At 37.4% G+C, this 17,609-nt stretch overlaps 3 protein-coding genes across 3 annotated transcripts; 1 reads left to right on the top strand and 2 right to left on the bottom strand.

Moving 5' to 3' along the window:
• Positions 1 to 3: 3 nt before the first annotated feature.
• LOC139774212 (mini-chromosome maintenance complex-binding protein) lies at positions 4 to 3,288 on the top strand. Its single transcript, XM_071709290.1, has 8 exons — positions 4 to 172; positions 454 to 728; positions 1,254 to 1,595; positions 1,693 to 2,018; positions 2,102 to 2,281; positions 2,360 to 2,603; positions 2,679 to 2,849; positions 2,968 to 3,288. Exons 1-8 carry the CDS (start codon positions 151 to 153, stop codon positions 3,160 to 3,162), a joined length of 1,755 nt encoding a protein of 584 aa, XP_071565391.1. The 5' UTR covers positions 4 to 150; the 3' UTR covers positions 3,163 to 3,288.
• LOC139774218 (uncharacterized) lies at positions 3,198 to 7,443 on the bottom strand. The gene is made up of 5 exons (XM_071709299.1): positions 6,892 to 7,443; positions 5,554 to 5,635; positions 5,210 to 5,375; positions 3,835 to 4,068; positions 3,198 to 3,507 (listed from the first exon to the last, which is right to left on the bottom strand). Exons 2-5 carry the CDS (start codon positions 5,566 to 5,568, stop codon positions 3,335 to 3,337), a joined length of 588 nt encoding a protein of 195 aa, XP_071565400.1. The 5' UTR covers positions 5,569 to 5,635; positions 6,892 to 7,443; the 3' UTR covers positions 3,198 to 3,334.
• A 786-nt stretch (positions 7,444 to 8,229) lies between these two features.
• Positions 8,230 to 16,428, bottom strand: LOC139774215 (uncharacterized). The gene is made up of 5 exons (XM_071709295.1): positions 16,272 to 16,428; positions 14,465 to 14,546; positions 14,136 to 14,286; positions 9,282 to 9,518; positions 8,230 to 8,925 (listed from the first exon to the last, which is right to left on the bottom strand). The coding sequence occupies exons 1-5, from the start codon at positions 16,409 to 16,411 to the stop codon at positions 8,735 to 8,737; spliced, it is 801 nt and encodes a 266-aa protein (XP_071565396.1). The 5' UTR covers positions 16,412 to 16,428; the 3' UTR covers positions 8,230 to 8,734.
• Between the last annotated feature and the right edge of the window lie 1,181 nt (positions 16,429 to 17,609).

Genomic DNA, 17,609 nt, shown 5'->3' with positions numbered 1-17,609 from the left:
ATCGCGAGAGGAGTCAACTTTGCTTTGTGCTGACAGTGTTGAGTGCTAACACTTTGCCGCCAAATTTTGCTGATCTCAATCGAGAAAGTTATCTTGCACGGAGGCCTACCAGCTTTTCTTTATTAGGATTAGTGATTACGTTGGGATAACATGAGTTTTCTCAAAATGACATGTAGGTATATCTGCGTTTCGCACATGCACGAGATTGTGTGCTTTGCAGTCGGTTTGTTTTGGTCGTATACTATCTTGTCGCACTTTCGATACTTCAATAAATAAAATAGATGTATATTTAGATTTTCTTTTTTGGAAGATAAGAAGGGAAACGAAAGGTGTACAAGGTGCAATAAATCTTGTAAACTAGAATGTGCGATAAACCTTGTAAACTGTATGTTACACAAGGTTAAGGAAATTCCTTTGTTCTGCTATATTTTTATGTTGATTCTCTCATTCTAGCGATCGAGATAAAGAATTGGACGCCGGAGTACTATGTCGCAAATCAGTCGGACTGTCAGCAAATTCTGGAAGGTTCAGTTGCACTGATGGAAATACCGTTGTTGAACAATGCTCAATTACACGATATCAAAGATAAAGAGTTGGTCAGATTCCGAGGGATGATTCAGGATATGTATAATCCTGAGTATTATTTTAAGCAGTACGAGGTGAAGAACACAGACACGGGGGAGAGTAACATTAGATGCGGGATGTATATGGATGCAGCTCGATGTCTGGTAAATTATCTCCGTTTTTTATTTTTCTTGTATATGTTAGAAAGCCATTTTATGTGACTCTGTGAAACCACTGAGAAACCCATTTTAGTTGAATCAATTAAATCTTTTGGTTAACCAAAAATTTGGTTAACATAACAAAAAATTTTCTAACCAAAAGATTTAGTTGATTCAACTAAAATGGGTTTCTCAGTGCTTGTCAGAAATGTGTTGTCCCTGCTACCACATGAGCAGCGGATAAGAAGCAGAGTCTAGATTAAAGTAACGTGCAGATCAGGTGTGGGATGCTATGAGAACAGTTTTTCTCATGTATAAATACTGCATACACATTATCATTTCATTTCAATGGCGCAACAGTCCGAGTCAGACCTGGTTCTACCAGGACTGACTCGAACCTGAGATCTTTGGTTTAGCAGACAGGGGGCTATCTGCCACGCTCGCTCTCAGATATACACACTATCACAGAAACATAATATCTATCGAATGTTCGTCTATAGTAGTTTTTATTAACTTTTATTTTGAGTACAGCCGCACGAAGAAATATCGTTGTATTCCAACAAGAATAAAAATTCAGAGAGACAAACTTACATTGTGATTTCTATACCTGGGTTAAATGACTGGGCAAAGGAAAAGAGTACGAATACACGAACGTCTGATACAACGACACACCACAATAGTATCAGTAAAAGGAGTTTGGATGATAATGACTCAGAGGAAATGGATTGCTCGGAACCTGTTACAAAAAAAGATAAAGTCTCAGACAGTAATGATGTAGACATGAGCAATACAAAAGTTCAAAATATGTTATCAGAAGATCACATATTGAATTTTCCAATTCCAATTGATGGGGGAAAAGCTTGCATAGTAAAGGTAAATTATATTAAATAAAAAAATATATATATACATTAAATAAATAATATATATGATGTATATTTTTCTCAATTGATATTTTCTTAATACTTTTCAGGTTTATGATGAGACTATCTTAAAACTGAACCAGGTTATCGATGTAATAGGATTTATATCGTTGGATCCAATATTAAGTACTATTCATGGCTCAGATGATGAGATGAACGAAGCCGAAATACATACTCATAATCCACCGGCTTCCCTAGTACCTCGGTTACACGCAGTAAAAATAATTGAGCTCACAAAACCTACGATTTTAAATCCTCCGGAAATAATGTCTAAAGCACAGCTCATCAGGAGTGATTTGCACATAATATTAAGTCAATTGCTATTTGGAGATAGTTTAGCTGCGGATTACTTGATATGTCACCTGCTTTCTACAATGTAACTTTTTCTTAATACCTTTATAGAAATATACATCTGAGCGTGTTATTTCTGTAATATTTCATCTTTTGTAATATTTTTAGATATATGAGGAGAGATTATTTTTGTCTCGGTACATTTCCGTTGAACATAACGAATTTTCCAGCGAGTAAACTCAAGATCTTCCCGAAAGAGTTTTATAACTTTCTAAAATTATTTGTAAAGAAAAGTCACTTTTTGGAGATGACTTTGGAAAATTTGAATGAACTGGCTTTAATTCCGAAGTAAGTTTGTCTCGTTGAATGCACATTGTCAGTATGCACGTATATCACGTATGATGAATATATTCGCATTGTTTTCAGGAAGGATTATGAATGCAATAGATTGACAAGTGGTATTCTCCAATTAAGCAATAATACGCACCTTGTAATAGACGAGACAGGCTTAACCACCGGTACACTTACTGGGACTGGCAAGGAAAATTATAAAGCCCTTTCTGATCTACTTACGTTTCAAAAACTGACGTACGACTTTAAGTATTACACAATGGAATACGAAACAGACATCCCAATTCTAATCTTTTCTGATGTGAAGTCGTTCGTTCCTGTAAGTATTTATTTATAGCATTAAGTATATTACCTTTTTTCTATGAAAATTAACTAATGAAATGTTCATTTATAGTGTCCCATTCAAATTATTTTAAATGTCGATGCGGATTCGGAAAATTTATATAGTCAGGTAGTTGAAGCTGCACATCAGTATTTGAAAGATGAGAATCGATTGGCGAATATGCGTCAGTACATAGAAGCCTTGAAGGACGCAGAATTCGTTTTTAATGAAGAAATCACAAAAGTATGTCATACTTGCTTGATTCTTTCGACGTTAATATCTATGTTCATTCAATTTACTTTAATGGCTTTGTTTTTTTATATATATTTAATTATCTTATATTATTTTGTTATATATTCAGACTATCCAAGACGATTTTGTGAAGATGCGCAGTGCAAACAAGAATATAGATGCAGACAACCTACACGCATTGATGGTTTTCGCTAGATTAATGTCTTTATCTTATGGACAAACGACGCTTGATATAGAATGCTGGAAGAAAACCGTGCAATTGGAAATGGAAAGAATGAGTAGGCTGCCACAGCGCGGAAGGTAATCGTTGGGCCCAGGAAAGAATTATAATACCGAGTGTACATCAAATCATACGATACTAATATTTATTTTCTACGTATCTTTGTAATTATTTCATTAATAATAATAATGTAAAAATTATATACCATTATATCTATATACATTTTTATGAAATAGGACGAAAGTTCAATAGCCGTTTAATAGCCCATATCCTCCTTGGCGTGCCTTTCATCACGTTCCTTTTGGACACCTCGAAATCCTATCCGGGCGGATTCACCGTACCCCTTGGAATGATCAACTTCAAATCTCGCTCCTGGAATGTGGCCTGTATAACCGGGGATCGGCGGTTTTTCTGAGTCGACATTATAATCTGCAACGAAAATAATTACACAATAGTTCTTGGAACTTGATGCTTCGCTTCGAGCCTCAATAGAACTTGAATCTTTTAATCAATTATTATAATCAGGACATTTTTGTTACGAAAATCTATTATTAAAAGCATGCATTTTATGTATTTTAAGTTTTGGATAAATCTTTGTTAATCTCTATTATATATATATATATATCTTTCAACTTGGTCTTTTATTTTAGTTAGAAGTAAACGATATTAATTAATTGTATTTGGAATAACGCAATATGCATTGTTAGATTAAATTAGAAATGACAGAAATTAACAAGCAACGTAATATGCAATTACCGTAGGTCCTTCTGTCTTTGCCATAATCGTTATCGATCTCAAAGTCCACATTATCTGCCCTCGGTCCAGATAGAAGATTTTTCTGATCTGTCCGCTCTGTCAGAGCGTGAGCCCTTATCGCGTCCTGTTCCCACAGCTTCACTTGCGTTTTGTGCCACTCTTTGCCACCGACTTCCACGGCTTTCATGAAAGTCATGCCGTCGGTATGCCTGTCGTTGCGGCCAGGAATAAATCCTGTGATAAATCAAGACAACGTCAAATATAAATCTCTTTGCGGATGAATGCATTGTATAAAAAGCATCAAATCCTATACTAATGTAATCTTTATATGTATACGTATATTATAGTATAATATGTATGTATATATTACATTATATATATCTTTACATGTATATATTATAATATACAGTATTTATTAAATAATTATAATAGTATTTAGTATCTTTATATATTATAATAGTATAATCTTCGTATTAATATCAAGAGACGAGAAAAAATACATTTCTTATAAATATTTCTTAAGTTAATCCTGCAAGTTGACATAAACAATACTTTTAATTAAAATATCAAAATGTGTCTCGCCCGTGTATTACATAACTTTTTTATGCTGCTTATGTTGGATTAATTTTATATCGTGTCTCATCAGATAATTGCAACTTTGTTGATCATAGGAGCGCGAAACTCATAGCAAAACAAAAATTATTCAAAACGTAGATAATTTTTAATTTTAATAAATCAAGAAAATGAAATTAAATCCATTCTTTTATAATAATTCAATAGATTGCGAATATTTCACGTAATTTATGTTCCGTTGCAATAATTATATCTGTAATTATGTGTCTCTCTCTCTCTCTCTCTCTCTCTCTCTCTCTCTCTCTTACATAGACAGGTACATCTCGCGTCGCGCTTCGAATTTCCGCCAAATTAAATGTAATTGCCTACTTTCAGGCGACTGGGAGTTACAGAGTACAGAGTAATACACGCGTCATCGGATCAACTGAGGTGCAAAAGGATCTGGCGCGTCCCTATTGTGAAATGTGCGGCGACGACGCATCCGCCGGTGAGTGAACTCGATTATTCCGCGTATCCCATCGTCTCGTTTTTCGCGCCGTGGTGTACTCATGAGACATTGATCAAATTTGTCCGTTCCGCCCTTAGTTTTATTGTAATACAATATTATTTCCGGTTTGCCAGAAGTTTTTTCAATATTACCAGTAACACATGTACGTACACCACATTAATTCTTTCCCACACGTAGCAACTAGCAACTTGGCATTGCTACGTGTGACATGGGAGAGGTGCATGTACATACGCCACATTATTTTCAAAATAATTGTACGAAACCTGCAATTACATAAAATGCCGGTGGTCTTACCGGTATATCCTTGAGTGTACGGAGCTGCCTTGCAAAACGTAGCTTCGTTATTAGAACCTTCTATGATCTCTTTATCCTGAGGAGTTGGATACTCTTCCGCCTCCATACCGGAATTTGGCCTATATGGTCCAGTCTTAAGATCCTTACTTTCCAACAAATCCGTTTCCTGTAACAATACATAATATAAAATTAATTTTCGAAGTGCGTAATTTGATTAAATCCGTAATATTTTACGATTATTATACAATCTTTTTTATTCAAGTTTCTCTATAAATAAACACGTCTTTCTTATTTCTACAGTTTAATTAATTTCTATATAATCTTTCGATATCTCCTCTTCTTACCTTCATTGTCGACATACCTGCCGTACTCGCTCCGAATCTCTTTCCAACGCGAAATTTAAGGGTGGGACAGTGACCCGTGTACCTAAAAGTACACACGCCATTATAATTAAAGATGATACATTTAAATAATAACACATTAAAAAAATTATTTGTTTAAAAAATAACACTGCTGTATCCTATCAGAATCTAAAGAAATCGTGTTTTTTTAAATAAATCAATGACCATGTTGATATTATGATATATTGTTTCACGCTTGCTATAGAGAGCATGACAAGTCAAGTATTTCCGTTAGACTTTTACTGCCTTTCTCTTAAAAAAACATCGATCTCGATTTTAACAATAGAATCTTGGACCAATCTTGAATCTTTCCGTAGAATATTAATGATACTAGTGATTTTTAAATTATAAGAGACTTTCATTGGTTGATTGTGAGAATTTATGGAATGTTGGTATCATACATAATACTTTGATTAAAAAAACGGGCACAGCAACAACTGTGCCGCAACCAACAACGTAGAACTACGTCTACTGTCACTAGTTTATGTTAAACTTTAAAGTATTCAGCGAAGGACAGTTGATGTAGCCCTACGTCAACTGTCCTTCGCTGAATACTTTAACATGAACTAGTGACAGTAGACGTAGTTCTACGTTGTTGGTTGCGGCACAGTTGTTACTGTGCCCGTTTTTTTTTTATCAGAGTATTATGTATGATACCAACATTACATAAATGCTCACAATCAACCAATGAAAGTCGACCGAGCGATTAACCGAAAACCGTTTCTCCAAGTTTCGGGTCAATCTGTAAAAATATTTCTGAAAAGTTTCTATAAAGTAATTGAAACCTGCTTTATTTTTTTAACGATATATATGTTTATACCCTATAGTCCTTTATTTCAATCACAGATTCCCGGATCGATCTCGATTCCTTTGCGAGTTGTGCTATTTTAATTATTCACGGTATACATATTTTATACAGAAGTTACAGGTAGACAAGTATACCTCGCGTGCATGTCCACATTTTTTTTCTCGGAATATGCATACTTTATTATTGTATCCTACTATGGCTGCGTTCGGAAACGTTATCCGAGTTATTCGTCCTTTGTACTTTTTTTTGAAAAAGGTAATTATGTACTGATAAAAATTTACATCAGTGTATTTAAAATCCGATTTAGGGCCGGTTGTTCCAACCTTTTGGTAAACTAACTAATAGTTAAATCATATATATGTCTTTGTTTATCCTTTACATTAGACAAAGATAGACATATGATTTAACTATTAGTTAGATTACCAACCAGGTTGGAACAACCGGCCCTTAGTCATGGTAATTAGCTCACATACGTTTCGGTACTGCGACGAAGAGATCTCGACTTCTTCCTCGTTGGAAATCTGCGAGATTTGCGCCCCTCTTGTGTTCTTGTCTTCTTTTTATAATTTGGCCGTCAAGCAATACTGCTCTAAATAAGGCCCGGGCGATCCACTCGTCGTATAAGCCGCAAGCGTCGTAAATTACAAAGGTTGGAGGTTGGAGGCCTCGAGAGGCGCCGATACAAGGTAGTTAAACAATGCAGACAGTAACAGTCGTTTCAAAAAAAATTTTTCTTTCGGACAAAACACGACTGAACACGATCGAACTCGCTAACCGACTGGGAATGTTCTGTCATTATTTTCGTCCCGCATCTTGCGTCGCACGGCGCGATATCAGCTATCAGCGGTGGTTAGGTCGCCCCTCCGCACCGCGCCACACCGTTAAGGCCGTCACACATAAAATGCCGTAAGGACGTAAAACGTAAGCGTAAGAAAATCGATCAATCCCAATCGAGTATTTTCCCCTACTGGGATTACGAACAGCGCAATACTTGATTGGGATTGGTCGATTTTCTTACGCTTACGTTTTACGTTCTTACGCGATTTTATGTGTGAAGGCCTTTACCCTTGTCCGCTCCCTTCCTGCATCTACGCCGTACTCGAGTGACGCTGAAAGCGCGGATGCAAAGAGCACCCGGCGAATCGAAATCAATACCACGCTGGCCTACTACGCCGTGGCCTTCTTTTCAGTTAAATCCTTTTGCCGCCGTGCCGTGTCTAATGTCGCGTCTATCGTGTCACTGATTCCATTGTTATCGTACAACATGTCTAAACATTGAAAGAGAAACAAAAATAAGCAAAGGACGTGTAACACGACGAAGTATCGAAACGCAATGTTTTAATTTTTTATACTTTCGAGGCAGTTTAGATCTTTAAAATTAAACATTGACGTACAATGCATATTTCCGGAGTATAATTAGCATGACGACTTCGACATCTAGCATGAAACGGGGATTGCGGCATAAGATTGTTTCTTAAGAAAGAGAAGAAATATCAACGGTGGGTTAGAGGGAAAATTGCATTACTGATAGTAGAATTAGATCTTTGTATTCTGCAGCTGATAATCTTGAGATCTGTATCTGCATCTACCGTTGATCGAATAGTATTATCATAGAAAGTTAAACTAGCGTATATATAAATTGTCTCTATCCATTTCTTTGAAAATATTTTCCAATAGAAATATTCCCAAAAATTTTATTTCTTTCCATGTGTTAAGTGTGAAACGGTCATGTACATATATGTACATGGTGCATGTATGTGCAGAAACCTATTGGACATTGGAAGCTCAAAGCTTGAATAACTTTGGAGTAATTCACGTATTTATAGATTTATTTCTGCGGTAGATTTATTTCTACATGAACAAATATTAAGATAAATACATTTAATGGTTTATGTGATTGTTCTCTAAATAACAATCTAGCTTGTTTCTCGATTGTCCTACTTCAAGTGATGCTTATAAATTTCTTGATTCAGACATAAATAATTTTACAATCAGATTATTCTCTAAGTATTTTATATTTACTTACTACTTTCAATACTGCCAAAGAAAAGGAACAAAATATTTGTTAAACGAAGCCCGAATATTCAAAACTTTAAGTACAACAAAATCTGGCAAAATTTCGGAACCGTATATCGATGTTTGGAAATATATCTTGTATTATTTTTCATATTTGTTATTTTTACTTGTTTTTTTTTAGTTTTTCTCTGAATGTATTTTTATTTTATTTTGTATGCTGCAGTTAGAAACCGTATTCCTGTGTCGCCTTATGCACGCGTGTATCCCAGTTCATAGAGATTCGCATTGTCGAGGACACTCTTAATGGCAGGATATGGGCGCCAAACCTATATCCTCCTTGGTGTGCCTCTCATCACGTTCTTTTTGGACACCTCGAAATCCTATCCGGGCGGATTCACCGTACCCCTTGGAATGATCAACTTCAAGTCTCGCTCCTGGAATGTGGCCTGTATAACCGAAGATCGGCGGTTTTTCTGGGTCGACATGATAATCTGCAACGAAAATAATAATTACACAATAGGTCTTGGAACTTGATGCTTCGCTTCGAGCCTCAATAGAACTTGAATCTTTTAATCAATTCTTATAATCAGGACATTTTTGTTACGAAAATCTATTATTAAAAGAATGCATTTTATGTATTTTAAGTTTTGGATAAATCTTCGTAAATCTTTGTTAATTTCTATTATATATATATATATATATATATATATCTTTCAGCTTGGTCTTTTATTTTAGTTATTATTTTAGAAGTAAACAATTAATTAATTGTATTTGGAATAACGCAATATGCATTGTTAGATTAAATTAGAAATGACAGAAATTAACAAGCAACGTAATATGCAAGTACCGTAGGTCCTTCTGTCTTTGCCATAACCGTCATCGATCTCAATGTCCACATTATCTGCCCTCGCTCCAGATAGAAGATGTGTCGGATTTGTCTGCTCTGTCAGAAGAGCGTGAGCCCTTATCGCGTCCTGTTCCCACAGCTTCACTTGCGTTTTGTGCCACTCTTTGCCACCGACTTCCACGGCTTTCATGAAAGTCATGCCATAGGTATGCCTGTCGTTGCGGCCAGGAATAAATCCTGTGATAAATCAAGACAACGTCAAATATAAATCTCTTTGCGGATGAATGCATTGTATAAAAAGCATCAAATCCTATACTAATGTAATCTTTATATGTATATATTATAATATAATATGTATGTATATATTACATTATACATATCTTTATATGTATATATTATAATATATAGTATTTTTTAATTAATTATAATAGGTTTTAATATCTTTATATTATTATAATAGTATAATCTTCGTATTAATATCAAGAGACGAGAAAAAATACATTTCTTATAAATATTTCTTAAATTAATTAATGTGTCTCGCCCGTGTATTACATAACTCTTTTATACTGCTTATGTTGGATTAATTTTATATCGCGTCTCATCAGATAATTGCAACTTTGTTGATCGTAGGAGCGAAACTCATAGCAAAACAAAAATTATTCGAAACGTAGATAATTTTTAATTTTAATAAATCAAGAAAATGAAATTAAATCCATTCTTTTATAATAATTCAATAGATTGCGAATATATTTCACGCAATTTATGTTATTGTTCCGTTGCAATAATTATATCTGTAATTATGTCTCTCTCTCTCTCTCTCTCTCTCTCTCTCTCTCTCTCTCTCTCTCTCTCTTTCTCTCTCTCTCTTACATAAGCAGATATACATCTCGCGTCGCGCTTCGAATTTCCGCCAAATTAAATGTAATTGCCTACTTTCAAGCGATTGGGAATACAGAGTAATACACGCGTCATCGGATCAACTGAGGTTCAAAAGGATCTGGCGCGTCGATCATTTATTAACAATATACGCATTTATTAATAATATTAATAATGCAAAATTTATATGCATCCCAATACTGGCTTTTGATCGTACATTTTTGAGTGGTTCACCACAATTACTTAGTCTCTGATTGACTCACATCGTATCGCGTGATATCGTGAAGTTGCTAACGCCACTTTCAAAATTTTTAAGTAGGAAGCGTCGCGGGGGAATGTGGTCGCGGGTGGTTGTAGTCGCAGGACGCAGGCCGGAGGATGCGACTGCTGTGTGTGTGTGTGCGAGCTGCGAGTGATGCAGCGTCGTGACACGTTTTAACAAAGAAGTACGGCCGCGATTAGCATGATTTCGGTTAATTCGGTTAACTGCGCGTCGTGAGATCGACGTTCGTCGCATCGTGGCCTTTCGAGACGCGTATTTCGTATTTCGCGAGATTCCGGCTGCGGTCCATTTGACGCTACACAAATGCTTTGGAGCGTTCTTCTTCTCCTTCTTTCTTCATTGAAAGAAATGAGAAGAGGAATACTTCGAAGCATTTTTGTAGCGTCAAGTGGGCCGCAGCCTCCATCGATCGAAGTGATCGATCCGCTTCGGCAAGTGGGCGACCGTCATGTTTTCGCGCACGGTACCCTGCGGATACCTGCCTCGATTCCGACTCGTGTATCTAAGTATGCGAATCTATTCGTGCGTTCATTACAATAATGTATCGTAGTAAGATTGCCGTAACGGGAGACGGTAATCGGCCCGAAAAACGCGATTGAGTGCGTGCCCTTTCTGTTAACAAGTGTGGCGTCGCCGCGGCAGAGTGTCGTGAATTTTGGCGCGCGTCTCGCGGATCTTCTCCCGTCGTTCTTCCGTCGTCACGTAGTGAAGCGAGCGTCAATTAGGCGGAAAATGATCCGTGATTTTGGGAGTGCCGTGTTGCGCGCGATCGTGATTATATCTCTTTAAATGATACGTGCGCGAACGTAATCCGTCGTATTGTCGACGGCGAATGTGTATTATGGGTGTGCATTGTGTTACAGTGTGAGTGCCATGTTGTGCCACGAAGGAGCAGCAAGATAGGAGGTGCGGGCCCGGGGAGGCGTCGAGCAACGGCCGAATAACCATAATGGGTAAGCATAATTTTTGTGACTCAACTGTCTGCGTTATTTTACATCCCTGCACGATATAGGTAACGCGTATATTTTATCTTGAGAACCTTCAAACAAAATGTTTGTAATATAATTATAAATTAATCAACTTACTAATTAAATTAATAATTATGTTTATAATAAATTAACATTCACAAATTACAGGTGTATGTAGAAATTTTCAACATTTTCTAACTTCAACGTTTATAATTATTTGAATTATAAGAATTAGAATTTCTTTCCGTCATACATCATGAAAGTTAATGTAAAAAATACATTCTTTTTAATGATTATGTAATTTTTTTGTTAGAAGATTATTTCGTAAAATGTTATTTATTTTTTGGACACTATGTTTTTAATACATGAATACATTTGTATGTTATAGATTACATTATATAATCTCCGCTGCTGCGCATCGTACCGGTGAGTGATTATTTTTTTATCCCTTTTGAAGCAATGGATTTGCGGAGAAGGATCGTCGCGGATATCAGCCTGCAATTTCGTCTCGCGCATTTAGCTTGCGTTATAAGTATATAATTGATGAATAAAACAATAACCGCGTCATGAGAGAGATTATTACCGAGCGTATATTATTTGTCGCTCGAAGTGCGTTCGGGAATGCACGAAGGTACTATTTTTTCGCTATCGCGACGTGATTAACTGCGTGTCGCGTGCGATTAACGTTGAGCGCGTCGTGCAAAGTGCCGCGCGATAATCGCGTATGCAGTTTGAGTCGAAATAACGCTTTAATGTATTCAAAACGGATTAATTCATTTTTGCATAATGTTAAAATACTTGACGTATGAATTTCGCGTTACAATCGCGCGAGAGCGGCAATACCGACACGCTGATATTAACCGCGAATCATATACCTACGTTTCGCTTTCCATTTACCTATATGGACTTTTAGCGCTGGAAATCTATAGTACACGTAACGTATACTATAGATAGTATAATTTTCAGCGCTGGCAATGAATTTAGAAACTCAGCTTATTTCGTAGGGAGAAATTGAAAAAAACGTCGCTCGCGAGCCGTCGCATTATTGCCGCTTGGCCGCTTGCTCGCCGAGATTGTTTACGTTTTTTTGGGCTCGCCTGAGCCCGCCGCTCGGGCGGCTCGGGCCGCGGCTTCTCGGTAACATGAGTAGGGGGCAGTAGGGAGGGACGGAGCGGGGGTAGTCGAGGATCGCCGGTCGAGGCTGCTGCAACTAGTGCAACTGCCCGGACATACCGAACACAGCGTCACAGCGAGCGCGCCAGGCGGCGCCCGCTCATTCTACCCCCATTCCATCCCCACTGCTCGAGTTGCCTCGGGAGCCGCGGCTTTCTCCCGGTATCTGCACAACGTGAACGTAAACGTATTAATTATTAATTAGCGCAAGTTCGCGTCGCGTTGCGTCGCTCGCCCTTCCGCGCGTTTCTCGCGCTGTTCGTCGATCGAAAAGAAGTCTCGCGTGTGAATCAATAGTGGAAGCGTGCCGAATCGATCGACGGACGATTATCTCGGTGCCACTCATCGATCCGCTCGATTGCGATCTTTCGGCGTCGAAATTTGTCATCGAGTCATTGCATATGGCGGACCTGAAGAACGTTTCCGTTTCGCGTAACGCGAGTGAGCTAGCAGATCGAAAGTGAATTTCGCGTCGCGTCGTCGCGTGTACCCACGGCGGATCCACGAAGTTCGTTCACGCGCTGGTGGATGCGAGATGTGTTTCATGCGAGTTGTGTTTAATCCCGCGACGGGTTTCTCGCGTTCGAAAACTTGCAGAACGCGCTCGCGACGAGAACGTTCGAAGCGCGACATCTTCTCTTCGAACTTTTCGCTCGTGTCAATCACGACGCATTAGCGCGAGCCCGAATTGCGCCCGTTACGCGTTTCTCGCATCTTTTTACCCGTCGAGAGTGAGTTTCCCAGTACAAAAGTACAAGTGGATGTCGCGAGTGCCGAATCATCTAACGAGAGCGAGCATCTGCATCCGTCGCGTCGTTGCATATGGCGGATTTCGAAAGTTTCCGTTTCGCGGGCGGACGAGTGAAACAGCCGGGAGCAGCGAGGAGGAGCGGAAAAGAGCAACGCGAAAGGAGCGAGCACAGGAAGCTGTTAAATGTGCGGCGACGACGCATCTGCCGGTGAGTGAGTTCGATTATTCCGCGTATCCCATCGTCTCGTTTTTCGCGCCGTGGTATATTCATGACGCATTTGATCAAATGTGTCCGTTCCGCCCTTAGTTTTATTGTAATACAATATTATTTCCGGTTTGCCAGAAGTTCTGTCAATATTACCAGTAACACATGTACGTACACCACATTAATTCTTTCCCACACGTAGCAACTAGCAACTAGACACTGCTACGTGTGACATGGGAGAGGTGCATGTACGTACACCACATTAATTATCCTCGAGGATATGTATATAAAATGTCTTAACTGTAATTTACCCTCATATATATTTTATATAAATCTTTTCTCGATACATATAAAAGTGCAAATTTGCATTAGCGTTGTTAAGACATTTTATATACATGTCCTTGTCCTCAGCTACAGAATTACTTGATATTTATAAAAAGGCGTTCCGAGACGTAAAGCAATTTCTTCTTGGTTCTTTCTCACACGTACCACAACTGGGCACTGCTACGTGTGACATGGGGGAGGTACATGTACATACACCACATTTTCAAAATAATTGTACGAAACCTGCGATTACATAAAATGCCGGTGGTCTTACCGGTATATCCTAGAATGTACGGAGCTGCCGTGCAAAACATAGCTTTTATGATCTCTTTATCGTGAAGAGTTGGATACTCTTCCGCCTCCATACCGGAATTTGGCCTATATGGTCCAGTCTTAAGATCCTTATTTTCTAACAAATCCGTTTCCTGTAACAATACATAATATAAAATTAAATTTCGAAGTGCGTAATTTGATTAAATCCGTAATATTTTATGATTATTATACAATCTTTTTTATTCAAGTTTCTCTATAAATAAATACGTCTTTCTTATTTCTACAGTTTAATTAATTTCTATATAATCTTTCGATATCTCCTCTTCTTACCTTCATTATCGGCATATCTGCCGTACTCGCTCCGAAATCTCTTTCCAATGCGAAATTAAGGGTGGGACAGTGATCCGTGTACCTAAAAGTAAACACGCCATTATAATTAAAGATGATAAATTCAAATAACACATTTAAAAAATTATTTATTTAAAAAACAACACTGCTGTATCCTATCAGAATCTAAAGAAATCGTGTTTTTTTAATAAATAAATGACCATGTTGATATTATGATATATTATATTGTTTCACGGTTGCGATAGAGCGTGAGAGGTCAACTATTTCCGTCAGACTTTTACTGCCTTTCTCGTTACGACAAAAATGGATAGCAAGAAACGACTGATAGCGAACAAGTAAGTTATCGAGAACTTCTCTAATTCTTCTCTTTTCGCGAACAGATAGTTCTCATTATTTTAAAAAAACATCGATCTCGATTTTAACGATAGAATCTTGGACCAATCTTGAATCTTTCCGTAGAATATTAATGATACTAGTGATTTTCAAATTATAAGAGACTTTTATTGGTTGATTGTGAGCATTTACGTAATGTTGGTATCATACATAATACTCTGATTAAAAAAACGGGCACAGCAACAACTGTGCCGCAACCAACAACGTAGAACTACGTCTACTGTCACTAGTTTATGTTAAACTTTAAAGTATTCAGCGAAGGACAGTTGATGTAGCCTGCGGCACAGTTGTTGCTGTGCCCGTTTTTTGTATCAGAGTATTATGTATGATACCAAAATTACATAAATGCTCACAATCAACCAATGAAAGTCGACCGAGCGATTAACCGGAAACCGTTTCTCCAAGTTTCGGGTCAATCTGTAAAAATATTTCTGAAAAGTTTCTATAAAGTAATTGAAACATGCTTTATTCTTTTAACGATATATATGATTATACCCTATAGTCCTTTATTTCAATCACAGATTCCCGGATCGATCTCGATTCCTTTGCGAGTTGTGCTATTTTAATTATTCACGGTATACATATTTTATACAGAAGTTACAGGTAGACAAGTATACCTCGCGTGCATGTTTACATTTCTTTTCTCGGAATATACATACTTTATTGTATCCTACTATGGCTGCGTTCGGAAACGTCATCCGAGTTGACACGAGTGTACTCCCTTCTCTTTCTAACTCGCTGAGATAGAAAGAGTATACCCACGTGTACCCGGGTGACGTTTCCGAACGCAGCCTACGTCGCAATATGTAGCGATGTAACTACAAGTATAGATCTAACGAAGAAGCCACCGTGCGTGCATATGTCGCGCAAGATATCTAAGGAATTAGATACGCTTCACCGGGCAGAAAGACGCCTATAACGTTCGCGTAATAGGTCATAATTTTGCACTATCGTCCAGTATATTTCCTTAATCCTTAATATATTTTGCAGGTCATGGAAAAGTGAACTGCAAATTAATCTTGCATCAATCAAATATTACATGAGAGTTAAATGGGGGAGTTTCTATTTCGCTAGACCTCAAAATTTAATAAAGTACTAAAATTTTGATTCAATTATTTTTTAAAGCAATATATGCATTCTCTTTGCAATTGGCGCAATTTCACTTTTTTTTTAAAATACATATTACTTATTTGAGTTAGGTAACGCAATTTGTGAATTATTTTGTTAGGGAGAAATAAAGCTACTACTATTTAGGATTTTTGGATTTACAACATACATTGCGCGTGTACTTGGCGCCTTTTTTTACCTTTTTTTGAAAAAGGTAATTTTGTACTGATAAAAATTCACATCAGTGTATTTAAAATCCGATTTAGTTAATGGTAATTAGCTCACATACGTTTCGGTACTGCGACGAGGAGATCTCGACTTCTTCCTTTTTCTTCCGGACAAAACACACGTCTGAACACGATCAAGCTCGCTAATCGACTGGGAGCTCTGGCTCCCGCCATCATTTTCGTCGCGTATCTTGCCTGGCATGGCGCAATATGAGAGCAGGGGCTAGGTCGGCCTTCCGCACCGCGCCACACCGTATCCTTGTCCGCCTCCTTCCTGCATCTACGCCGTACTCGAGTGACCCTGAAAGCGCAGATGCAGAGAGCACTGCGGCGAATCGAAATCAATACCACACTGGCCTACTACGCCGTGGCCTTCTTTTCAGTTAAATCCTTTTGCCGCCGTGCCGTGTCTAATGCGAGCGTCTATCGTGTCACTGATCCTATTGTTATCGTACAACATGTCTAAACATTGAAAGATAAACAAAAATAAGCAAAGGACGCGCAACACGACGAAGTATCGAAACGCAATGTTTTAATTTTTTGTACTTTTTAGGCAGTTTAGATCTTTAAAATTATTATTAAACATTGACGTTACAGTGCATATTTCCGGAGTATAATTAGCATGGGCAATTATATATATGTCTTTGACGAATTTGTAGAATCTATTTCTGTAGCGGAAGTTTTTTGTATCCTGCAGCTGATAATCTTGAGATCTGTATCTACCGTTGATCGAATAGTATTATCATAGAAAGTGAGAATCATGATTGGATGGTTGTTATCTACGGAGATGAAATCGATAGATGTGAGGGGCAAGTATCAAATGATTTATAAACTGGTTAATTTGAAAATGTAGTTGTTTTTAGAGATATGAATTTTAATTCAGGAAACAGGCACTAAATTATAAATTTTGTCGGAATAAAATTGCATTAGTTTCGGGATGACGCAAATAAAACAGTTAAAATATACATTTTCGAGCTTTACAGTGTACTACTCAATAGTAATGCAGGCATGATAAATTAATTATGCTTCGATATATCAAAATGATGTTTCTAAAGTGATGTAGTAAATTAGTTCGCTATTTCTTTATTTGATTTCGCATTTTCTTGTCTAAAGACCGTTTAAAGACTCATTTTCCGTCATTTGTTATGTCAACATTTCGGAAATAAGAAAAATTTAAATAATAATTTTATCTCCTGAAAAAAGGTATAACGTTTCACCAACAATTATTAGCTAACTAAAAATAATGGTGTGTGCGCAAAGTTACAAACTTTTGGAATTTAGGAGTTGTTAAACTTCTCTTTTTGACAGCTATCATTTATCATTTTTTACCACTTTTCGTTATGCATATTATATAAATAAATTAAAATTAAGAACTATTAAAGTGTAATTTTTGTTCGTTT

The sequence above is a fragment of the Temnothorax nylanderi genome, unplaced genomic scaffold (assembly GCF_030848795.1).
Source record: "Temnothorax nylanderi isolate EJ_2023f unplaced genomic scaffold, tnyl_v1.0 TNYL_tig0076_pilon, whole genome shotgun sequence".
Taxonomy (NCBI): domain Eukaryota; kingdom Metazoa; phylum Arthropoda; class Insecta; order Hymenoptera; family Formicidae; genus Temnothorax; species Temnothorax nylanderi.
This window is presented reverse-complemented; position numbering and strand designations above follow the sequence as displayed.

Coding starts and splice junctions, on each gene's coding strand:
- LOC139774215 (XM_071709295.1), bottom strand. CDS start 16,411: ATGCCAGGCAAGATACGCGACGAAAATGATGGCGGGAGCCAGAGCTCC. Junction 14,547..16,271: donor CCTCGTCGCAGTACCGAAAC/GTATGTGAGCTA, acceptor GTTTACTTTTAG/GTACACGGATCACTGTCCCA. Junction 8,926..9,281: donor CAAAGACAGAAGGACCTACG/GTACTTGCATAT, acceptor TTTTCGTTGCAG/ATTATCATGTCGACCCAGAA.
- LOC139774212 (XM_071709290.1), top strand. CDS start 151: ATGAGTTTTCTCAAAATGACAT. Junction 173..453: donor GAGTTTTCTCAAAATGACAT/GTAGGTATATCT, acceptor CTCTCATTCTAG/CGATCGAGATAAAGAATTGG. Junction 2,282..2,359: donor GAACTGGCTTTAATTCCGAA/GTAAGTTTGTCT, acceptor CATTGTTTTCAG/GAAGGATTATGAATGCAATA.
- LOC139774218 (XM_071709299.1), bottom strand. Junction 4,069..5,209: donor GTACACTCAAGGATATACCG/GTAAGACCACCG, acceptor GATTTATCACAG/GATTTATTCCTGGCCGCAAC. Junction 3,508..3,834: donor CAAAGACAGAAGGACCTACG/GTAATTGCATAT, acceptor TTTTCGTTGCAG/ATTATAATGTCGACTCAGAA.